This window comes from Glossina fuscipes, unplaced genomic scaffold (genome assembly GCF_014805625.2).
Source record: "Glossina fuscipes isolate IAEA_lab_2018 unplaced genomic scaffold, Yale_Gfus_2 1, whole genome shotgun sequence".
Lineage (NCBI taxonomy): Eukaryota > Metazoa > Arthropoda > Insecta > Diptera > Glossinidae > Glossina > Glossina fuscipes.
Genome location: NW_023998415.1, coordinates 24648130 through 24670042, shown reverse-complemented (window position 1 = coordinate 24670042; position 21913 = coordinate 24648130). Strand labels below are relative to the sequence as shown.

Genomic DNA, 21913 nt, shown 5'->3' with positions numbered 1-21913 from the left:
TAATAGTTTTTTACTGGATTTAAAAACATGCAAACCGAGCTGCCTATACTTACCTCTTTTGATATGTATGTATTTTATATAGACTTCATCTAAATCTCTTGTGTAGAAAAAGTAAGCATTGGTTGCGCACGTTTCACAATCAGACGTTTTACTCTGAGGTCCAAGGTGATTACTGATTAAAACTATTTCCAGTAATGCTTATAGTTTATATACACGTCACAGCATTCTCAGGGCAGTGATAATGGTTCGGGTCTGGATGGCGTCGTGTAATTTAGTAGACAGATGATGAAAATGTTTATATCATTAGTTTGCACACATCAATAAAAATTTGCTGACTTTGAAATTGTTTGTTTGTTTTCTTTGTATCTAATAACTGCTATCGTATGTAAAACACAATTGGCAGACAAATATGAAGTAAGTGAGATAAAGCAAATAAGGAATTATAGACTCTTTTGCAGGGATATTTTTTTGAAACGAAAATAAATTTACAGGGACCGGAAAATTTATATACGAGTTGACAATAGCATATATAAGTCTTAATATTAATTGAAACACAACACTTTCACATACACTTGGCTGGCTATACATTACATTTGCTCAGCAAAAATGGGTAAACAAATGGTCAAACAAGCAGGCAGCAAATATTTCGAACATTGACACTTTTAGAACACAGCATAGAAATTTTAAAAATATTATGAATCGAAATCTTTGCAAAATTATATCAAATATTGTACACGATTCGGCAACATCAGTCTTTCAAGCTGGATATTTATATTATTAAGCGCTTTAACAAAGAAACTCAAAGGGTATTCTTAGTACACAAGGATAAATTTATTTTTATGCACCAATATGAAATCACACACATGAAATTAAAACGTCAGAAAAGCGAATACATATTTAGCATTTATTACATTGCATACATATATACACGCACTTAAAGAATATACACTGTGATTACTGCTGCTGTACTATAATAATGAAAAAGGGGACGCAGAGACGATGAGTAATACTTTATAGCAATTCTATAAGCAGAGTAAACATATTACATATATTTGTACTTGACATTTTTTTAATCGATACTTTTAAAACATCTTTTTATAAATTTAATACTTTATTATTAAAAAAAAACAAAAGAAAAAAAATCCGGGGCACTCACATTTTTATACATCACTTTTTTCAGTGATGTGATTGTCATTCGAATAAAATAAATGGAGCGAAATTTTTAATCAGTCTGAGCACTTACATTTATCTGCCTTTAATTATGTGAAAGGAAATAATGAAAAATAAAAAGTTCTCAATGCACAGATAAGAAAAATAAAAATAAAGAAATTATTTTCCTATCCCAAGCACAAAATCTAAATGTCTTAACGCACACGATTTTATTCGAACTAAAAAAATTGACGAGATTTATAGTGTTGCCACAATTTAAAATTTGTCTCTCCGCTCATAATACTTTATTTTATTTTAATAAAACATATTAATTAGGGCACGAGAGGAATTGTGTAAAATATCTCGGAATCTTTTTCTTAATATTATCTGCTTGAATTACAAGTAATACTATGAAATTAAATATCGATATATATATAAATGTAAACATACGTACATATATAAATATATATAAATAGAATATATTTTTACACATGAAATATAAGTTATTTCGTTCCATTCCACCTTAGAATTGGTTTCTCTTCAGCTAGTGTATATGATTAACAATTCTGTCATTGAATTGCCTCGAATTAAAATAAATCATCAATTATCGCATATGTTGGATTTCTTGACAGCAGCTGCTTCACACAGTAATGGGTTTACTGAATTGACCGCATATCGGTTTAAATGGTAAAATTGCAAAATTGTAAACGTTACATCGTAAATATTAATTTATTAATAAAACCTACATATGAGTTTGTAAACAAACATAAACTTGCCGAGCAGCAACATATATTCTAATTGTAATATTAGTATACCATTCGAAAAATGATTTGTATTGCATTCGAAAAACAAACTCTATTGCATGTAACATATAATATAATTATATAGGGAAATAATTGTATATTAGTTTGGTCTGCTATGTTATTGTTTAGTTATCAATAAGAAACACGATTTAGGAATGTGTCTTTTGCTACTTTACAGAAAGAAGAATATGTTTAACGATTTCATGAGTTACAAAGCTCTTTTAACAGATTTCGTGAGTTACAAAGCTCGTTTAACAGATTTCGTGAGTTACAAAGCTCTTTTAACAGATTTCGTGAGTTACAAAGCTCTTTTAACTCGTACTGTTATTTGAACTACCTAGTAAACGCATTCAGCAAACTTAACGCAATATCAGAACTATCTGTTTCACCGGTTCATCACAGGTGAAATATTTCTCAAACTTGAGTAAGACATCCATTCTTCGCAAATACTCGTTTACACTCGGAATCGTCTAAAATACATGACGACTGATAATGTACATGATCATTTTATAGACGATATGAATGGTTACAACTTTGTATTTCCTGATTAAGTGGTTATGTCAGAATTCCACTTGTGAGCCCACTTTCAATACGAAAACGAATGTTCCATCTGGCGCTAAAACTTCTTTGCTATGTGCTGGTACTTTATAAAAACACGAAGCTATTCTTCACGCCCCTAGCTATTCTTCAAGCTACAATTAAACTTTAAATTTGAAATAAACCTTCTTTGTTCTTCTACCTTGTTTATTTTTAAACTCTATACCACTTGTCGTATAAGCATATATTAAGTTTGTATGGGTATACGCAACATCCACACTTGACTAGGGATTGATCGATTCGGAAGAGCTTTTTGCATCGAGTTAAGATTGTCTTTCCGTTTGTTTGTGGGTCTGTCTTTCTTTCTTGTATTCAGGACCCATCTTTCATTATACCGATCGCTACAGTATCCCTTTGTAAATCGATTCAAGCATGTCTTTGCCATGTGTTTTTGTGTTCATCTTACGGGTCGCAATTTTTGAGATATTTTGATATTTCGATGAAATTTTGTATACTACGAAGTTTCACTTTCAAAATAATACCTTATTTCGAAAAGTCGTTAGTAGTGAATAACTGTGGAATAATGTAGGCTATTAAATGGCGGGCCATGGTTTGCTATAAAGTTTTAACTTGTTTATTGTTTTTCTTTTACTTTCCTTAGAATATTATAAAACATTGAAAAACGCATTTCTTTTTTATTTTATTCAAGCATTTATTTGGTTAATAATATGTATGTATGTATGTGTGTTTTATAATATAATATATGTATTTGCGTATGCGTGTATGTTTTGTGTGTATATGTTTATTATTAATTGCTATTATAAAATGGAATTAATATTTTTTATGTATTTTTTTAAGAATATTTGTTTATTAATATAATCATAAGTGCATACATAGATACATACATAAGTGTATTATGAATGCAATAAACATTGTATGCGTGTGTGTGTGTGTGTATGCTGAATTTTTCGCATAAATAGTCTTGTTTGGCCGCATTCACACAATCAATACACATAGAAAATTGTACAAATGATTATATGTAAGAAATTTGCAAGATTGAAATGTGCTTTAAAATGCTATGAAAAATATTTTAATAATCACTTATGCTTTCCTTTCTATTCATTTCCATATAATTTTCTTTTGTCTTTTTTTTTTATTCTTTTTTTGTGTTATAAAAGCAAATTCACACAAATGTGTATGTTTTTTTTTTTTCTTTTTTTTAAACCCACCACTATATTAAAAATTTAAATTAATAAAACGTTTCTGATAGTTTTTCTTACCCTGCATAAGAAAGTTTTAGTAGGCATTTGAATGCCTTAAGCACTTTAAACTTTTTAATCGCTTTTAAAGGCAAAACAAATTAGGCTTTTAAAGCGTACAACAGATAGATGGATGTATTTTTAAAAGCATTACTTAAAAAAAAAAAGAAGAAAAACAAAACCTCTAGCGTTCGTATTTTGCCTTTGTCACGCTTATGTAACTCTTGCGTTTATCATATATATGTAATTGTTTATTCATTTAGGGTCGTGGCGAGCGTATTAAAGATTCAGCTTGACTGTAATATAATATTTGTATTTGTTTTATCACTAAACGTTAAGCTGTACTGCACGCAAATTTATGTTATTTCTTTTTTTTTTTTTTTTTAAATCCTCCATAGTTTGAAACTTAAATGTAACTTATTGTAGTGGAATTTTAAAAGTTTAATATTCTTTTTTTTTTTTAATTTTACTTTTTATTGTTGTTGTTGTTGTTTATCATCAATTTTTTTTGAATTCATTTTATAGTTATATACATATATATATACATATAACTATATATATATATATATATATAATGCATGTATTTATGTGTGCAGATTTGTTCATATTGTTATATGCGTACGCATATGTCCGTTTTCATTAGATGCATATAATATATACGTGTAGATGGACTTTCTTCAATTTCTTTCCGGATTTTGCATTTGCATAGAAATTTATTACTCTTTTTCTTGCTACTAAGAGCCGAGAAGAAGAAGAAAATTATCAAAATTCGTTAATATATAATAAATAAATTATAAATCTAAATGTGCAGTGCACTTCTGCAAAAAAAAAAAAAAAAAAAAAATATGATATTTTCGTTTGAAAATTATTGCGATTTAAAAATGAATGTTTTTACAAATTTTCAAAAATTCCTAAACTGACAGATTGGTGTCAAGAAAATAACAAGCAAAATATTGCACATTATTTGAGAGATATATTAACTCAACTCAGTGTATTAAACGTTTTCAGGTAAACTCCGGTATTTCATTGTTTCACGTGTATGCAAAATATATGTAGAAATTCCAGCTTTGATCTTTGCCTAATAGTTTAAAAACTTGTCAGTTGATCGATTAGGTCAAGTGTTCGGTGAAGGACATTTTCAGTTAGACAATTCCGTCTGTCGTTCAGCCAAGTTTTATTAGATATTTGTGCCCAATTTTAAAACGATATCAGTCACAGACTCTATAGTCTAAAGAAGAGAAATTTCATATTTTTCCAATAGTTTTTTTTTGTTCCTTCTTTTTTTGACAATTTATTTTTTTGAACTTGGTCTTTAATTCTAATTGCAGTGCCTGAGGGAGTTCAAAAGAATTATTGACGAGCCAACATCGATTAAAGAACACCTATATCTTATAGGATTTGTAATGCATATTTCTGTGTGCGGGACGGGGGAGGGGGGGGGGGGGCGAACGAAAAGGTAAATCTATTACATTCCCCTCATGTACCGCTGATGGGTATATACAAGATTTTCGATGCTATAGGATATATAGACGATTTTATAATTAGTCAGGCTTGATTGTAACGTATGATGATCGCATCAAAGTTGCAATATTTCGGAAACATGTAATGAAGTTGGAAGAATCTGCCAATCATCAAGTTAAGATGAAAAGTCGAAGGCAATAAATAAATTTTTTATAATAAAGTCTTTATAAGCAGAAGACTTAAGTCAAATTTTTAAACATATATGAGGTTTTTTTTCTTTTTTTTTTTAGAAGGGGGAGAAGAGGCCTTATAAGGCCTTATTTCAGGAAAGAAGTGATTTGAAATTTTTATATTTTTATGGCTAAGGTCTCGACCGCTTTGAGTTTTACTTGGCTTGGGAATTTAAACGAAAAAAAACAAAGAACAAAATGCCATAATTGTTAAAGAATTCAATTTTAAATAATTGAAATTGTTAATGGAATGAAAAAGTGCATTTCAGTTGGCCAAGCCAAGCCATTGTAAATTATTTAAGTGCTATGTTCGTATGTATTCATTGGAGTAGTAATTCAGGTGTGAATCTCATCGCAAGCTTATCATTAATTAAACAATTAGCTATAATAACTAATTATTTGGTAAGTAAACGATAGTAGAGCAACTTCGAAGTCCAATTTATATGTTGGTGTTTAGCCTTTACGGGCGCATATTAACTCTTTGACGTGAGGGAAAATTTGCTTCGTTTTATTATGATAGCCGGTTCTCTTCTGCGTTTAGTTGCTTTAATTGGTAAATTCTGTAAAAAAAAAGAGAAATTATTTTATAATAAATATATTTATAATTTTTGAATTTTTCATTTAGAAAGAGTGTTCGTTGATGTAGAGTTGTTCCGTTGTATTGTATTGTATTTTGGTGTAAATGTATATGTAAAAGAAACTGTAAGTTATTCAGTAAAGTGTAGAATGCTTTAAACACAAAACACTACTACATACGTAAGTTTTACCTGATTAAAATAGCTAATAACGTTATTATACAAAGTTGACTGCCTGTTGGCTGTTGCTTGTTGCCTGCAAAGTATGTGTTTACTTCAATTCTCCTTATCTTCCTATCCTTATCTCTATCTTTTCATGTTTTCTTATTTTGTTTCTTACCTCTCTCTGCATCACAAATAATTCTTATGGGATTTGATGTCAAAGTGCTTAGTAGTAGTTTTGTAGTAAATGAAATTCGACTTAGGCCGAATTAATTTTAAAAGGTTGGATGAATATATTTTTATTATTGGGGTGCCGCGCTGTAATATCTGTGCGTGGAAAATAACTAACATCAGTAGGTACGGTAGTGCAGTCAGTTGATCGCGCAATTTATGTGACAAATGGGTGAATATAGTTGTGATTTGAAAAATAATAAATATTGGCGGGTTTCGAAAACCAACTTTAGAAAATTTTAATGAATTAAGCTTACATAAACGTATACTTACATAAGAACATGTCTGCATATGCAAATGTGCAGCGTTTACATGTTCGTATGCAGTTATATGAAATTATATATATATTTATATATAAAAATATTTAAAGCTTTTTTTGTTTAGCTAACAAGAAGAACTATTGTGTGATGATGATTGGATGTGATATGTGTGAGTGAGGATTGAAAAAAATGAGGTTTCATTTACTTTTACTTACCTAAAGGATAATTTAAAAAAGGGCATGTCTTCCTTCGTGCTGTTTAATGCTTTGCTTGCTGGATATCTGTTGTATTGTCAAGACGTTCGATTACTGTTTTCTCCTCGCTCGACCAAGAGCTGGTTGTAGTTATGGCAGATTCTTCCATTAAAGTGCTTGACGCGCAGCTGGTTACGCTGCCCGACATTTGTGAATTGCCGGCACTTGTTTGATATGTTGCAGTGGTGCCTGCAGAACTTGTTGTTTGATCGACGGCACTTAAGTTCAATGAATCCATCGAGGTATCCTTGGTCATTTGATCGCGGGAAAGTGTGTCTGCAGCAAGCGGAAGATTACTACTTCCCAAAATAGTTGTTGTTGTTGTTGTTGAAACAATCCGACTGCTTGTAATATCACTATCGGTTGCTGCTGCAACTGTCGTAGGCGAAATATTAACACTATGCTCTCTTTCTTCCGTCGAATGTTGTTTTATACTCGTCGAGTCGGGTTTTATCTCTCTACGCTCCGACGTCGCTTCTGTGCTTTGTACATAATCTGCAGCTCTTTTCTCACATTCTTCCAGCTTTTGTTTTAACAAAATCCCAATATCTAATTTAGAATCGTTTATGGCTCCCGATTGCGTTAAATTTCCTATTGCCTTGGCAATGGCAACATTATTGACTTCCGTGGGATCGCGATCACTTCCATTCGATTTATTCGACTCATCGGATCGTGAAAGCAACGCTGCTTCCTCTTTAGCTTTTATTTCTATTAGGTGCGCTTCAATGCATGCGTTTTCTAAGCCTTCGAACTCTTTGAGACTAGATATCGAGATATCGTCACCGTGAGCGACACCGCTAGCGTTGCCGTGACGTACCATATAGCGGCGTGTGAAACTGCCGTTACTTGAGTCTGTAGAGCCTTGATGCGTTCGATTGCGATTCTCCAGCGAAATGGCTTGTTCAAGTGATTCAAACTCCTGCAAACTGCTCATTGAAATATCGTCATGATCACCTCGTGAATAGTGACGTCGTGCAGCCAACACATCGTAATCCGGTGTACTAGAAAATGAGTCCTTAAAGCTACTAATACGACTGCTTCCTACTTCAAATTCAGCATCCTCCTCTTTAATGTCTTCTAAGACACCGCCCGTTAATTCATACGGATAGCGTAATTGGTTATCAACTAGTTGCATTTCTACCCAGCGGCGACTGCCCAACGCTGCATCAGCATTTGGATCGGCATCTTCCTGAGGTTCACTGCCTGCTCCACCGCTGCTAGCTGTAGGTGGACTCTCTTCAAATTCGAAGTTTAAATCATCTCGGAGTATTTGTGAACCTAACTTTGGATCAGCTGGTGCCGATTTGATGATAATTTTCTCAACTTCTTCATCGTGCTGGTACTCATATTTTGCTGGTTTGATGCGTATACTCTTGCCACCCATTTCATCTTCGTTGGCTTCTTTTGCGACTTCTTCAATAATTACGAATTCGTCGGAGATGTCTGGCTTATCTACCATTTCAAATGAGTCTGGCGAGTCAGGAGTTTTGTGATCATCATAATCTGAGTCACCTATTTGAGCTTTTTGTAATTCCGCCAATTTTTTCTGATATTGTTGTTGCACCATCTTTTTAAAATTCTCCTCTTCGGAATCTGTGGATTTTTCATTATACAGTGGGCGATCGTCTGATGCTCTATGTAATTCCTCCTGAGTTTTTACTTTGTAAAGCGACTTTTCTTGGAATTTGGATGAAAAGTTGTCTAAATCAGGTAATTTTGGCGTGTCTTGAGTTACCGTTATGTCTGGTATATTTGAATAGTCTTGCATGTTTTGAGAGGGGCGTCGTGTTTCGCTAAAGCATTCTTCAGCTTCTAACTCTTCTGTAACGGCGTCTTCAACTATAACTTCTGCGATTAACTGAGAAGGGGTAAATGGTCGCTTCTCTGTTTCTACGAAACTAAGTTCAACATCAACGCCCGTGTGTTTTTTCTTTTTACTTTTACGATCAATTGGGGAGCGGAATTGACGAGAATATTCAGTTTCGTATGGGTCCGTATCCGACTCACTTTCAGACTCTTTTCCTTCACTTGGGAGAATTTCTTTATCGCCCACGTTTTTTAACAAATCGTCGTTAATTGATGCGCTTTCCCCACGTTTGTGGCCACGCTTTGTCCGAAGCTCATCGGGAGGTGTGACATTGGTAGTGTCTTGTGGTGACTGATCGTTAACATTATCTAGTTCGATAACAAATGTGGTATCCTCTGGTAGAGATGATGACGCATGTTCATCGGAAGGAAACATAAAACCTTCTATACTTGCTACAGATGATGCACCTACGGATCCTATCATATCTTCAAAATTCTCCACTACAGTGTCAATATTTGAGGCGCTGGACATACTGACAGACAAAACGCTGCCTTCATCTAAGCTCGACGCAAATTTTGATACAATCATATCGTCAGATTCTTTGCCTTCTTCGAGTCGCTGTTCTTCCTTGGGATAGACAAAGTCCCAAGACTTTTCCACTTCCTTTGCTTTTGGATATTCCTCAATTTGTACTGTCTCAATAGTTCCTTTAAATGGCACAATTTCTTCTGCGGCACCATCGTCCGCTTTTAATTTAAAAATCATTTCCTGAGAACGTTTCATCATTGATTGTTGCACATTGCCTTCTCTGGCGGCATAATCGCTCATTTCCAGGTCTAAACTTTCCTCACTATCTTCTTCGTCTGCTAAGTCCTGCAAACGTGCAATTTCATCAGCCTCTTCCATTGAAGACGCAACGAGTGTTTCTGATAGCTCTGAAACATCAATACTGCCTAAATATGCAGACGTCTCAGAATGCGAATCTAAGCTACGCATGCTTTCGTGTGAGCTAATGGTTTTTTCGGAACTGCTGTCAAATCTGCTGACTGCACTAGCGAATTCTGTACTTTCCCGATATGTTCCCGAAGCGTCAATAGCTGTCTGATAATCGGAGGAGTTCGCTTGAGTCATCAAATTATCGACATCGGACGAAAGTGGTCGACTAGGGCTCTTTTCTAGGCTTCTGTAATAGCTTTCACTTGAGCTGGAAAGATCGATTTCAGGCACGGACCAGCGATTGACGCCAGTTTCACTTTCATCAGATTTTGTTCGATGAATGACGGCGTCAATGGATATTACAGGTTTTTCATCATCAGCACTTTCTATCATTGCTGAATCGATTTCAATGGTTTCTTTCTTTTCCTCTGGTTCAATGGTTTCATGGGCTTTGGCAATATTTTCTTGATAGTAATCTTCCATTGAACTGAAATCTTCTACCGTTTCAGTGGAAACAAAACCCAATGAGGCGTAATCTTCGCGTGATATTTGAGGATCTGAATCGTACGTTCCAGTTGATACAAAGCCCAGCGAAGCGTATTCATCACCACTTTCTAATTTTTTTTCATCAGTGATCGTTTCTGTATAATGAGCTGCTACAGCTTTCTTATTTAAATTATCAACGACGTTGCTAACTGGTTCTGGTATTCCAATAAAAGATGAAATATCCTCGGATTCCATTTGAGATAAATTTCCATCTTCTAAGTGCGGTTGCTTGGTAGTGGTAAGCGACTGTGCCAAAGTACGGAATTCGAATTCTGACGGAGACTCTTTAATCAATTTCGCATCTTTAAGAACTGATTTGAGGCCGCGTTTGGCAGCTTCGATAGATTCCTGCACTTCATCTAGCGTTTGGGTCACGATTTCTTCAGTGAAAGGAGGTTTCACAATTTTCTCAGTTGGTTGTTGCGGTGAGTAAACTATTTTGTTTTTACTAGGTGGGGGAATTTCCTTGGCGTTTATTTCCCAGTCATCTTTTTCTAGTGGTAATTCTAATTCACATCTTTTTTCTAATTCAACCCCCTTTGGTTCGAAAATTTCCTTATTCAAACCATTTTCAAGTTGTGATTGTGTTACATTTTGAGGTGCAATTTTTTCTAAAACGATTTTTTCCTTTTTTTCATTTTCATCTTCATCTTTGGCATCTTTAATCGTTAAATCGAATTCTGTTGGTTCAAATTTCTTATCAGATGAAACAATCACGTCTTGTTCCAATAAATCATTTCTAGTTTCTGAACTCTGACGTGTGATTTTAGACATATAATCAGGATCGGCGGACTTAAACTCAATAGAATCCTTTTTCTCCTTATTTATATCCTCGGCATTCTTTTGAGGTATTTCGTTCAAAACACTTTTGGCGTTATCGTCTAAGTCTAATAATGATTTAGGTGAGGTAGTTTTAATAATAATATTTTGGCTGGATTCACCAATGTAAAAGCTTGTCTTACTGCCGGAACTTTCGAAGATTTCACTTTTTTTAACGGAGTCATCTGACGATGTCGTTCCTTCCATTACTGTTTCAGTGGCGTTTCGTTTTGTTAAACTGATGTCCGTTGGACTGTCAGAGTCTACTTGTAATGCAGCTAGATTTTTATATGATTCTGTCGATTTCATTTGCGAACGAGGCTTAGGCACCGGAATTTCACTTATACATTTTGGAATGCTACCACCATCGGCGGTTTCAATTTCAACAAATTTTTTTATATCTTCTGCACTCGGCGATGTTCTTTTCATTAATCTAGGTTTTGGCGTGGGCGTGTCTTGAATACTGCTACCAATTATATCTGTAGAACTAGATGAAATTGTTGCAGACGGTGGAACGGGCGTTATAACCGTGGATTTTATTAAATCACCGCCTATTTCTATAAAGTAATAATTGCGAAAATAAAGCATCTTAAAAAATGGTGTCGGAATGAAAGATTAACAAAACCACAATAAGATAACGAAAAACAGTCGAACGTATAAAAGAATAGATTGATTGATTGATAGATAAATAGATAGAGAGATAGCAGTGAGTGGATGATGCAGCATTCATGTATATACATTCGTATTGAGAATAATAGAATAACATAAGAAAACAAAGAAAACACACACACACGCAAAGTGAACTTTAGCAAAAGTCTGATATCAATAAACACCGACATTACGTTGCAAGTAAATTTTTTTAAATATATAAAATCTTACACAAGCGTTTGTATATATATGTAAGTCATGATTACATTTTTCATAAATTTATTTAGGCAAATAATTATCGTTATACGCAGCATTTAAATTAAAAAAAACAATTTTTTTTTTTAACATGATCAATATGACATATTCTGTATTCCTATAAAAAATATCAGATATGTTATCGTAAGTTATAGTTATCGCTCTTAAATTATCCAAGTTCCAAGAAAGCTAAAAACAGACAGACGTCTACGTCAATGCAGGATAAAACAAAATTTTTAATAAATTCATTCTTCAGATTGCCGGCGATTTAGATTAATGGGTAGAAAAATAAGGAGCGGGATTACCTCAGTCAATGTAATCATGATCTTTCATTGGTCCACTTATTGGACTAAGATGAAACATCTTGTTAGAATTTCTTTAGCTGATTATTAGAGACTCATTTACAATGTGGACACTCATAAAGCGACCACGCTTTAGTTTCATATCTCAGTTTTTGCGGTTCACAATTTCAACAACTGGGACAGTCGGACAGATGATTGGCAAGAATGTACAAGTTGAAAAGGAGGGACGAACTTGCGAGGCCTGATTACAATTTTGGATGCGAAAAAAGCACTCAGATAGCTACGCAGACGGACAGAGAAGCATGTTTAGAACGATTCAGATGTGATATTAATCAAGAGTGCGTAGACTTTATAGAGTTTCTAAAGTTTCTGTCTGGGTGCACACGTTTGGACAAAATAATGAAATTTCAATATACTATAATATTAGGTAGACGTGCAGACCCAGAAGACCACCCATAAAATATATTAAATGAATGTGGTTTATAAGTAACAGATAAAAAAATTTCAATTTATTTTTAATTTCGGAAACAGAATTGGTCTAAGGTTGTGTTGCACTGTGGGCTTGTCCTGCGAGATTTTCCACTCTTTCTGGCAAATTTGAAGTCGATAAGTGCGTAGGCCAACTAAGAGAGGTTATGCATTGAGATAGGAAGGTAGACAGATAGGCGGACAGATGTATATTCTTAAATCAGTTTAGAATGTGATACTCTTTAAGAATACACATACTTTATAGGTGTTGCGCAAGCTTTGAGAAAACTAAAAGTCTCCCTTTATCTGATAGTCTGCAATAAAAATAGTGCACATTGTAATCTACTGACTCCATTAAAAATGGTGATCATGTCCTTTTAGTTTGACTATGAATTTGCGTGAGATGCTGACAAAGTAACTCCATCTCCTGCCTTATTGTCTCCTATTGTCACCCAATGAGTGCAAACGGAAAGCGATTCCCGAGTTTACATCGTCATCGTATTTAAGAAGGGAAAAGTGCATTGGCATAGACGTTGCTGTTTGCATAGCCAACTTTTCTGTAATACGTAATACGTAACAGCCGTGATTTTGGCATAGCGTAGGTTTAAATACGACATAAACCGTCTCAAACTGTCATGAAAATCAAAAATATTATAAAAAGAATATATCTGACCGAGTATTTTAAACAAAACTGTAGAATATCTTTACCAAATTTTCAGAGAGAAAGTATGAAACTAATGTGCAAACTGACTGCTAGCTGGCACAATTAAATCCGTTAGGTTATAAAGCTCATATACTCTCTTAAAAAACTCTTTAAATTTACATTTAAATGCATACATAGGCATATGGGTGGTAATAAATATATACAAATATATATATATATATATATATATACATATATATAAATGTATACACATACATATATGTCCATATATATGTTCCTATATATTAATTAATTTTTGCGTGCGTTTTTAAATTGTTATTACTTTCGAAGATACTGATAGGTTTTCGTTTTTGTACATTAATTATTTATAACTTTGTTATTAAATCATTCATTCATACTTTTGTGATATCTGGCATTTCTCTGCAAAGCCATGGTGCTGTATGTGTAGTTTATGTGTAATTGATTGTCAGATAACGAAAGGTAGCGATTAGAAACTATAGAGAATACCTGGTGCAATATCTTGTATATCATTATCAGGCGTATTCTGACCAATATCGCCCAGTGTATTGGTGGTCGGTGAGACACTGTCATCCCAACTTAATTTCGAAAATTCGCCTTGCAAATTACTTATCTCATCATCTTGCACGATGGCACCAAATTGTTCATCGAACTGTGCAGCACCCATATCGATATCTTGTTCCTGTCCTCCCGATAGTTTTTGAAACTTATGATCGATACGACGCGTTCTAGTCTTAATGATAATGTCGGTTTCATCTTCTTCTCTTTCATCACTGCCCTCTGACATGCATATCTGTTCGCTAGCTACTGTGATGGAAATTAAAAAGTTGAAGCAACCCTTTTACTCATACAAATTCATACTACAGACTTTGTAATTTTTCAATTATAAACTTAAAAAAGCATATTTTTTTTGTTTGGGTTCTACTGCTATATAACAATTATATTGTTATCTCTGTCGTTTCGAATTATTGTAATTCTTACAAGTGAAATGCTAATAATGTGATATGTATATTTTACAAATATTTAATACTTGGCAAGTATATATATATATTTATATATATATATTTATATATATATATATATATTTACCCTATAAAAATATACACTGCATTCTCTACACTCTACAATACTTTATAAATATAGTTTTGTATACGAGATTCATATATACATATACATACATACATGAGAAAGATTGGTATATGGATATTCAAATGTGGACGCGTACTATGTATGCATGTATGTGTGCATATATCTATGTATGTACTATGTGTGCTTCAAGACGTTTTTCTTAATAATCATAATTTACCTTTTTCTGTGATTTTATTAACGCCAGTAATTACTTCGCTATCTGATGGTTGTTGTTGTAGTTGCGTGGCTAATGAGGATATTGCAGATGTTGCTGTTGTTACAGTGGTTGTAATTGATACATGCGTGGTATTTGTTGTGGTAGCAACAGTCAAATGTTCATCAGTAAAGCTCATATTGTCGTCAAACGATTTACCAGACATTGATTCAATAGTTGGTGACTTGATCACTTCGAGGCCGTTGATATCGTCACATGTGATGGCGTAATTTTCACTTTCTGAATTGTAATCATGTTTATTATTGTCGACATCGTCCTGATCTCGCTGTTCATCGACTACGTGAATGCTATCTTCAAGTACACGATCCACTAGGATTTTCGCTTGGAATCGCACATTTTCATCCTTATCCGAGGCCAATTTCATTACACTAATTTCTGCATCTATAACCGATTTGTCGCGCTCGTAGTCTTCTTCATCGTCTTCATCATCATCATCATCGTCCTCATCGTCCATTTCTTTTTCATGCTTCTCCCCATCCTTATATTTAGTATCGTCTTTCCGATCTAGGATCTTATCGTCTTTATCGTCTGCTGTAAATACATTAAGTAATTAATGAAAATGAAAAAAATCAGTTCGTTTTTCCAATTTTCAAAAGTATGCAACACTATCGCCGACTATTTGAATGAAATAGATATTAGGCTGTGCAAGCATTTCATATCGAATAACTATTACTATGCATTCGATTTTTGTGGTATATAATTTGCACTGGATTTTATGTTCTCAAAACCAAGATTCTAAACCATTGCAAATAACGGAATCGATGGAGACGTATATTAGACTGCTTGTCTTTCTGTACGTGCGATTATCTGCGCGGCCACAAAAATGGGATTTGTGTTTGTCGTATTTAGGTTTACAATCGCAAGCTTACGAATTTTGTGGTATACGCAAACATATCAGTTAAGTCGAGCCACCTCAAAATTTTAATTTTAAACTTTGCTGGCAGTGGGAATTTTGACTAGCAAAATATATATTATTCGTGTTAAACGCCCTCAATGTTTAAAGAGAATCAGTAAATTACAACTTAACCTGCTTAGTTTCTCTTCATTAATATTTTTTGTCTCTATTAATGTCTTTATCATATATTACTAGGCGACGCACCTTGTTTCGTAGTCTTGCTGTGAGATTCTGGTAGATATTCATCAAGGGTTTCTGAAAAGTAAAACAAGTTTTCCAAATTAAGAATTTTTAAAAACATACTATTTTCAATTACTAAAAAAACTGTTTTTTTTTTTTTTTCTAATGAAAGTCAAATATTAGTATAGATAGTGTATTTATATTACGATATTAAAACTAGAACTTGTCAAAGAAAGCAAATAAATCATTTGTTTTGACTAAAGATATGCATCAGCACATGTATATGTACCCGTCTATCTACTACATGAGGACTCTGTTGCTTAATATTCCACAACTGTTACAAACGGAACGACAAAATTTAAATTTAATGAATTACTTGACATTTTCAGAGAGAGTAAAAAGGCCATATTATATTGAATTTTATTGGACGAATATGATAGAAAAATTTAATTACAAGCTACTTACTTATGCGAAAGCCATCTCAAGCAATACTCGTATGTATGAGAACAGAAGTCTTACTTAAAACAATTTTCGAATACTTACAATAGTAGTTGTACTGGCTAAGGTGAATACATGCATATGAACTTAATGGTAGCTATGATTTATTTGCTATTTTTAGCTGCTGATTCATCAGATTCGATGTACTCGCTGTCAGTATATGCCTCGCGAATCATTCCCTTAATATGCATTCTTTCGGCGTCAACGTCGAAATTATTACTGCACTTTTCATGTACTGTCGTGTAGCTTTCATTAAGCATATCATTCAATTCTTTATATACTGAAACCACGGCGGTACTCTTTTCTTCTTTCACTTCCTCATCATCTGATTGCAACTGCACATCCTCGTCATCTGTTTGTTGCTGATAACTTTGGCTAAGCTTGTTTTTTGATTGCTCTCTTAGACTTTTTTTGGGTAAGTGCGACATGCCAGCATCTTCGGTAATTAGTACATTACCGCTACTACAGGGGTAAACATAGCAATTAGTATTATTCGCGTCGGCTATACGCGGTTCGTTATCCGATACTGGGGAATCGTCATCTGCTGTCAGTTCTTCTATTTGTGTCGAATCTGTTTGAGTCGTAGGTATACCATCCGATGTCGTTTGCCGGGGACCGTAACTATTAAAATCTATATCGTCCATATCTTCTACTTCAGTGCTGCCATCATCATAGACTTTAGGAGGTTCTAGAGTCTTTGACTTGCCTTTGCTCATAGTTCGTGCTCTTAATTTTTTACGTCTAGTATTTGTGCCAGCAACGTAAATTTCCTCGATATCAGTTGGTGACTCCACGTTTCCATGTAATTCAATTCGTTTGGTTTGCTGAGCTTTTAACGATTCATTTTCTATGGTTATTTCACTTTCAATTAACTCATTCGTCCCGACTGTATGATCGACCGGAGAACAATGTGTATCGATATTTTCCGCACACGAATAATCTTCACTATCTGTAAGACATTCATCTTTCGTATTGTTACCTAAACCGAAATGGAATTCATTTTCCATTGGCATAACACTGGCTATTGTATCACCGTAATTGTTTTCGTGAAGGACAATCACTTCACGTTCTGGCGGGGGCAATGTGTTGATGTCAATCGCAAGGGCGTCCATCGACGTTGAAGCAGAACATATATCGTCACAGTCGAATTCTTCACAATCCGTTTGGCAAACACCGTCATCCCCAGCAGCTTGAATAACGGCTTGCGGTATTGGCTGTTCGTTATTTTCATCGTCACCAAAACTATCTTCTCCAGCTGATGAATCATCTAATCGCTCAGTATCTGTTAATACATCCTCATTGTAACCACTGACTTGAAGAAATAAATTATTGTTATTATTATGTTTTTTTATAACTGTTTTAGTCAAAGAATGTTTTCGTTGCGGATTGTTCATAGTGCTTTCTGCCGGCGTTAGAAATGTAACATCAATAGGTAATACGTTATTGTTGTATAGTATGCTGTCCGATTTATTGATGCCGGCCTTCTCCGATTCGGTATCGGAGCAAGCTATTTGGCAGACTTCTTCATTATCAGACATTTCCAAAAGTTCATTTTCAGAAAGTCCTTGAAGTTCGGCATCTGTCACATTAGAGCAGGCTGATGCCATATCACTAATATCACTTAGTACAGATACTTCCTCGTAAGTGTCCTCTGAGTTTTCACCATCATCCTCAGGCTCTGTGGCGTCAGCTATGTTTAAACGTCCTTGTTCGGCAAACACCGTATCGAGATCATAACGTACTGAAGCTTCGCAATTGTCTTCGAGATCGGACTCAGTATTGTATTCTTCGTTATCGGTTAAGTAATCATTCGAATTGTTAAGACATTGAGCTTGCAAAAAATTGCCACTCTTAAGTTCAGTGTGCTCCTTTGTCTCATTGTTTACTGATAAGTGCTGCTGTATATTGTGTTGCAAAAATTCCTGCAAGGACATCTGTAACTCGGGGTAAGTACAGCTTTTTCGATCGTCGTCTTCGCTATCAGAATCACTGTAGTCTTCAATATCTGTTCCATCGCTTTGCCCCTTCTTTAACGGTAATGTCGATGTGCTGGTGAAAGCCTTGGCTTCCTCCATATCTGCTTGACTTTCAACATCTTCGACATCAGTTAACCTTCCACCCCAATTACGGTTGTAATCCATCTCATTACTGCTCGAATTAGAACTTAAGGAATAGTCAGAATCATCAGAGGAAGTCAAGTGAGCGTACAACTCAGCAGTTACCGACGTTGTAGGTGATTTAATCGACATAATGATTAATAATAATTTGCTGTTCAAATATATAAAACTAATGGCTAAGCAAAGTCTATTTGTGTGCTTGTTTGCTTATTTATTTATTAAAAAAAGAAAAAAAACGAAGAACGTCAAAAAACATACGTACATACAAAGATGTACATACAAATTTACACACGCACACACATACATACGTACATATTTATTACTCGTAAACTTTTATAATTTTCCTAGGATGGTGTGTATTATGAAATACCTACATGCCTATATATAGTTACGAGAATACTTAAGCAAAAACGTTTGTTGAGCAAATGTGCTTCTGTACACACATAGACATATACATACATAGACATAAATATATTATTAAATTGCAAGAGGTTGGGCTATGCATACTAGTACTAAAAGTTGTTTACCTTGAGGTTTGAGGATTAATTCAGAAGTTGGGCTTTCGATGGCATTTATCATACCAACAGCTTCAAATTGCCTTTGGAGGGTAGGATCCAGAGCAAAACCATCCATTTGTTGTTTGCGAACAGTTTCTTCAATTAAAGCTAATGGGCTTCTTGTTGGTTTCGGTGAACCTGGACTTGCTGCATGTAGTCGATCTTGATCAGAGCCAAATATCGGTAAAGCCACTGAATCGGAAAGACTAGAATCTGTTGTATCGATGAAACTGACATCGAATTCATTGACGCAGCGTTGCTCAACAGATTGAGGACGCATCATTGACATGTAATCTACCTCAGGTTGACGATAAATAACTTCGAACGGCTTATCGGGTCCAAATGTTTTGGTAAACACTTCACTTGTTATGATCTTCTTGCTGCCAGTGGAAGATGAACTCTTGGTGCTGTCATTAGATCGCGTAGATCGCGTTGTGTTCTCAGAGTCGCCATCATCAATTATAACTGTACTAACAAGAGTTGTGAGAACTGGTTCTCGATACAATTTGATAGTCGATATTCGTGTAGTAGTGGTTGTCAAAGGCTTCTTTTCGGTCAATCTTTGGTTTGCGATTTCTTTTTCAATTTTTTTTGACGCTGCACTTCGAGCAGTAGTTTTCGATTTGGATTTACGAACACTGAAGGAAGTTGAAGATGTTGCATTTGATTGGTTAATGGTATTTTTTAATTTCTTCTGCACTTTAACGTCGTCAGATAACTTTTCTTTGTCGATAACTTTTTTCGTGGTAGAATGTTTATCCTGACTTCTTGATTTACTTTCAAATTTTTTAATTTCTTGAACTTTATCCCGCTTTTGTGTTTGAAAGAAACCCGTTTCTGTAGCTCTGCCAATGGAAACTTTCGATGAAACTAACGAAATTTGTTTCTTAGTGCTAGTCATTTCATCGAATTTAACTTTTTCGTCTTTGCCGGCTTTTTTAGTTGCAATTTTTTCCGCTCTTTCAGTGTTTTGTCTTTTTTGCAGAAGTCTACGATCATATACAGACTGTTCAGATCTTTGAAGCTTATGTTCTTTTAAATGTTGCACGGAGCGTTTCTCAGACCCTGATTTTACAGGACCAAATGCCTTTTTCTTAGGTTTAACTTCTGGTGATTTCACCGTTGTTATATCCTTATCTTGAACTTGATGCAGACTTTTGCTTAGACTAGTTTTAGATCCAGATATATTTGACCCAAGTTTAGTTAATTTCTTTCTCTTGGGACCAGATTTTTCTAAATCACTTCTTTTTGTAGGAACTGGAGACCGCGGTAGCTTTTCTTCCACACTGATTTCGTCTTCAGATGTTTTCGATACTCCGTAGCGTAAGTTGTGGGCCATTGTGGGCCGCATGTAATTATACATTTTCGAAGGGGTTGGTGTCCTTGTACGTTTAGATTGAGACTCTTCATTAGGTGTAGAGCTTCTTGATACCGTTGTACTTTCTTTACTTTTAATGGAAGCACTTTTCTTTTGAGATTTCCGTAAGTGGGCATAGATACTAGTAACTCCGGAATAATCGGGCTTGGGGTGGGTAGAAGGGGGACTGAATGTGCGCAATGTTTGATTTTGTGGAAGACTGGTAATCTCAGTTCTTTGTCTTGGCTTTGTTCTTGTGAAAGTGGAGTCAGTTTTAGCACTTTGAGTGGTGGGCTGTGTTTTAGTGCGGGATATACGTTCTAAACGAATCTGATTATTTAGGGCAACCAGCTTTGTCGGGTTTCGTTCATCTTGTTTGGGGGTTGACTTTCTAGAAGGCTTTTTATTTTCTACTTCACTGACAATATGAGGTTTTTCAACAGTTGTGGTTTTAGAAGAGTCTTGGGTTCGTTTGGCAGGGAGCTTTCTAGGAGTCTTGTTTGAATTGATCGTTTTTAAATTTGTGGGCTTTTTACCAGTACCTAGAATGATTGCACTAAATTTACTCTCAATCTGAGGACAGACAGTTTCAGGACGTTTGGATCGCTCCGTACGGTCAACAGTTTGCTCCAGGCCAACGAAATATGCGATTGCACCAGAATCTTTTAATATGATTTTATCGAAGTTTTTATCGATATGTGGCTTACTCTTAGATATGCTTTGATCTTTAAATTTATTTAACTCAGGTAACGAAAAATCCTCTACTTCGATAGGTAAGTGGTCGCGCAGACTTTCTTTTTCAGTCGATTCTTTTAATTCTACTGGGGGTGAGACCCTCGGCTCAAGTTTATTAATGGGCTCAGTTTTATGATGATCGCTATAGTCGATTGGTAAGACATTTGTCACATTCGGAACTAATATTTCATTTCGTTGCTCCTTTCCAGCAGTTTTCAAAAATTCGGCCGGCAACGGCGCTTTAGAATCAAGCTTGTGAAGTGGTTTGGTCGATGTTGGACGAAGAACACCTGCACAATCTGTTTGTAAGTTTTCTACCAGCTCCAAATTTAGTAACTTATCTGGATGTTCTTTCTCAGGCGATTTTTTCGATTTTATTGGCGAAGAGAGTTTGATATCCAGCCTATCAAAGGCTTTCGGTTTAAGAACATCTGCACGGTCAGGTACTAAGTCACCTGTCGATTTCACATCTGTTGCCTTATCTGAAAGTTCTCTCTCAGGAGATTTCTTTGGCTCTACTGACGATGAAAGTTTAGAATCAAGTTTGCCAAATGATGTCGCCTTAAGAATGTCTGAATGGTCAGGTTGAAAACTATCCGTCGTTTCCACACCTATTAATTTATCTGGATATTCTTTCTCAGGAGATCTCTTTAGCTCTACTGGCGATGAAAGTTTAGGGTCAAGTTTATCAAGTGGTTTGTCTGGTTTTTGTACCACAAGGTCCACATGGTCAGTTTGTAAGGCTTCTGTTATTTCCATGCCTATTAACTTATCCGGATGTTCCTTCTCAGGTGATTTCTTTGGCTGTACTGGCGATGAAAGTTTAG

At 34.9% G+C, this 21913-nt stretch overlaps 1 protein-coding gene across 2 annotated transcripts; it reads right to left on the bottom strand.

Annotated features, from left to right (window-relative positions):
- Window positions 1-5476: 5476 nt before the first annotated feature.
- On the bottom strand, window positions 5477-21905 carry LOC119631867. Of its 2 annotated transcripts, none has more exons than XM_038024404.1 (6): window positions 18965-21905; window positions 15847-15897; window positions 14691-15278; window positions 13874-14191; window positions 6883-11586; window positions 5477-5999 (listed from the first exon to the last, which is right to left on the bottom strand). In XM_038024404.1, exons 1-5 carry the CDS (start codon window positions 21843-21845, stop codon window positions 6926-6928), a joined length of 8499 nt encoding a protein of 2832 aa, XP_037880332.1. In that variant the 5' UTR covers window positions 21846-21905; the 3' UTR covers window positions 5477-5999; window positions 6883-6925. The 2 variants fall into 2 exon arrangements, with proteins under 2 accessions (XP_037880332.1, XP_037880333.1); XM_038024405.1 differs by having other exon boundaries at window positions 14691-15275.
- Between the last annotated feature and the right edge of the window lie 8 nt (window positions 21906-21913).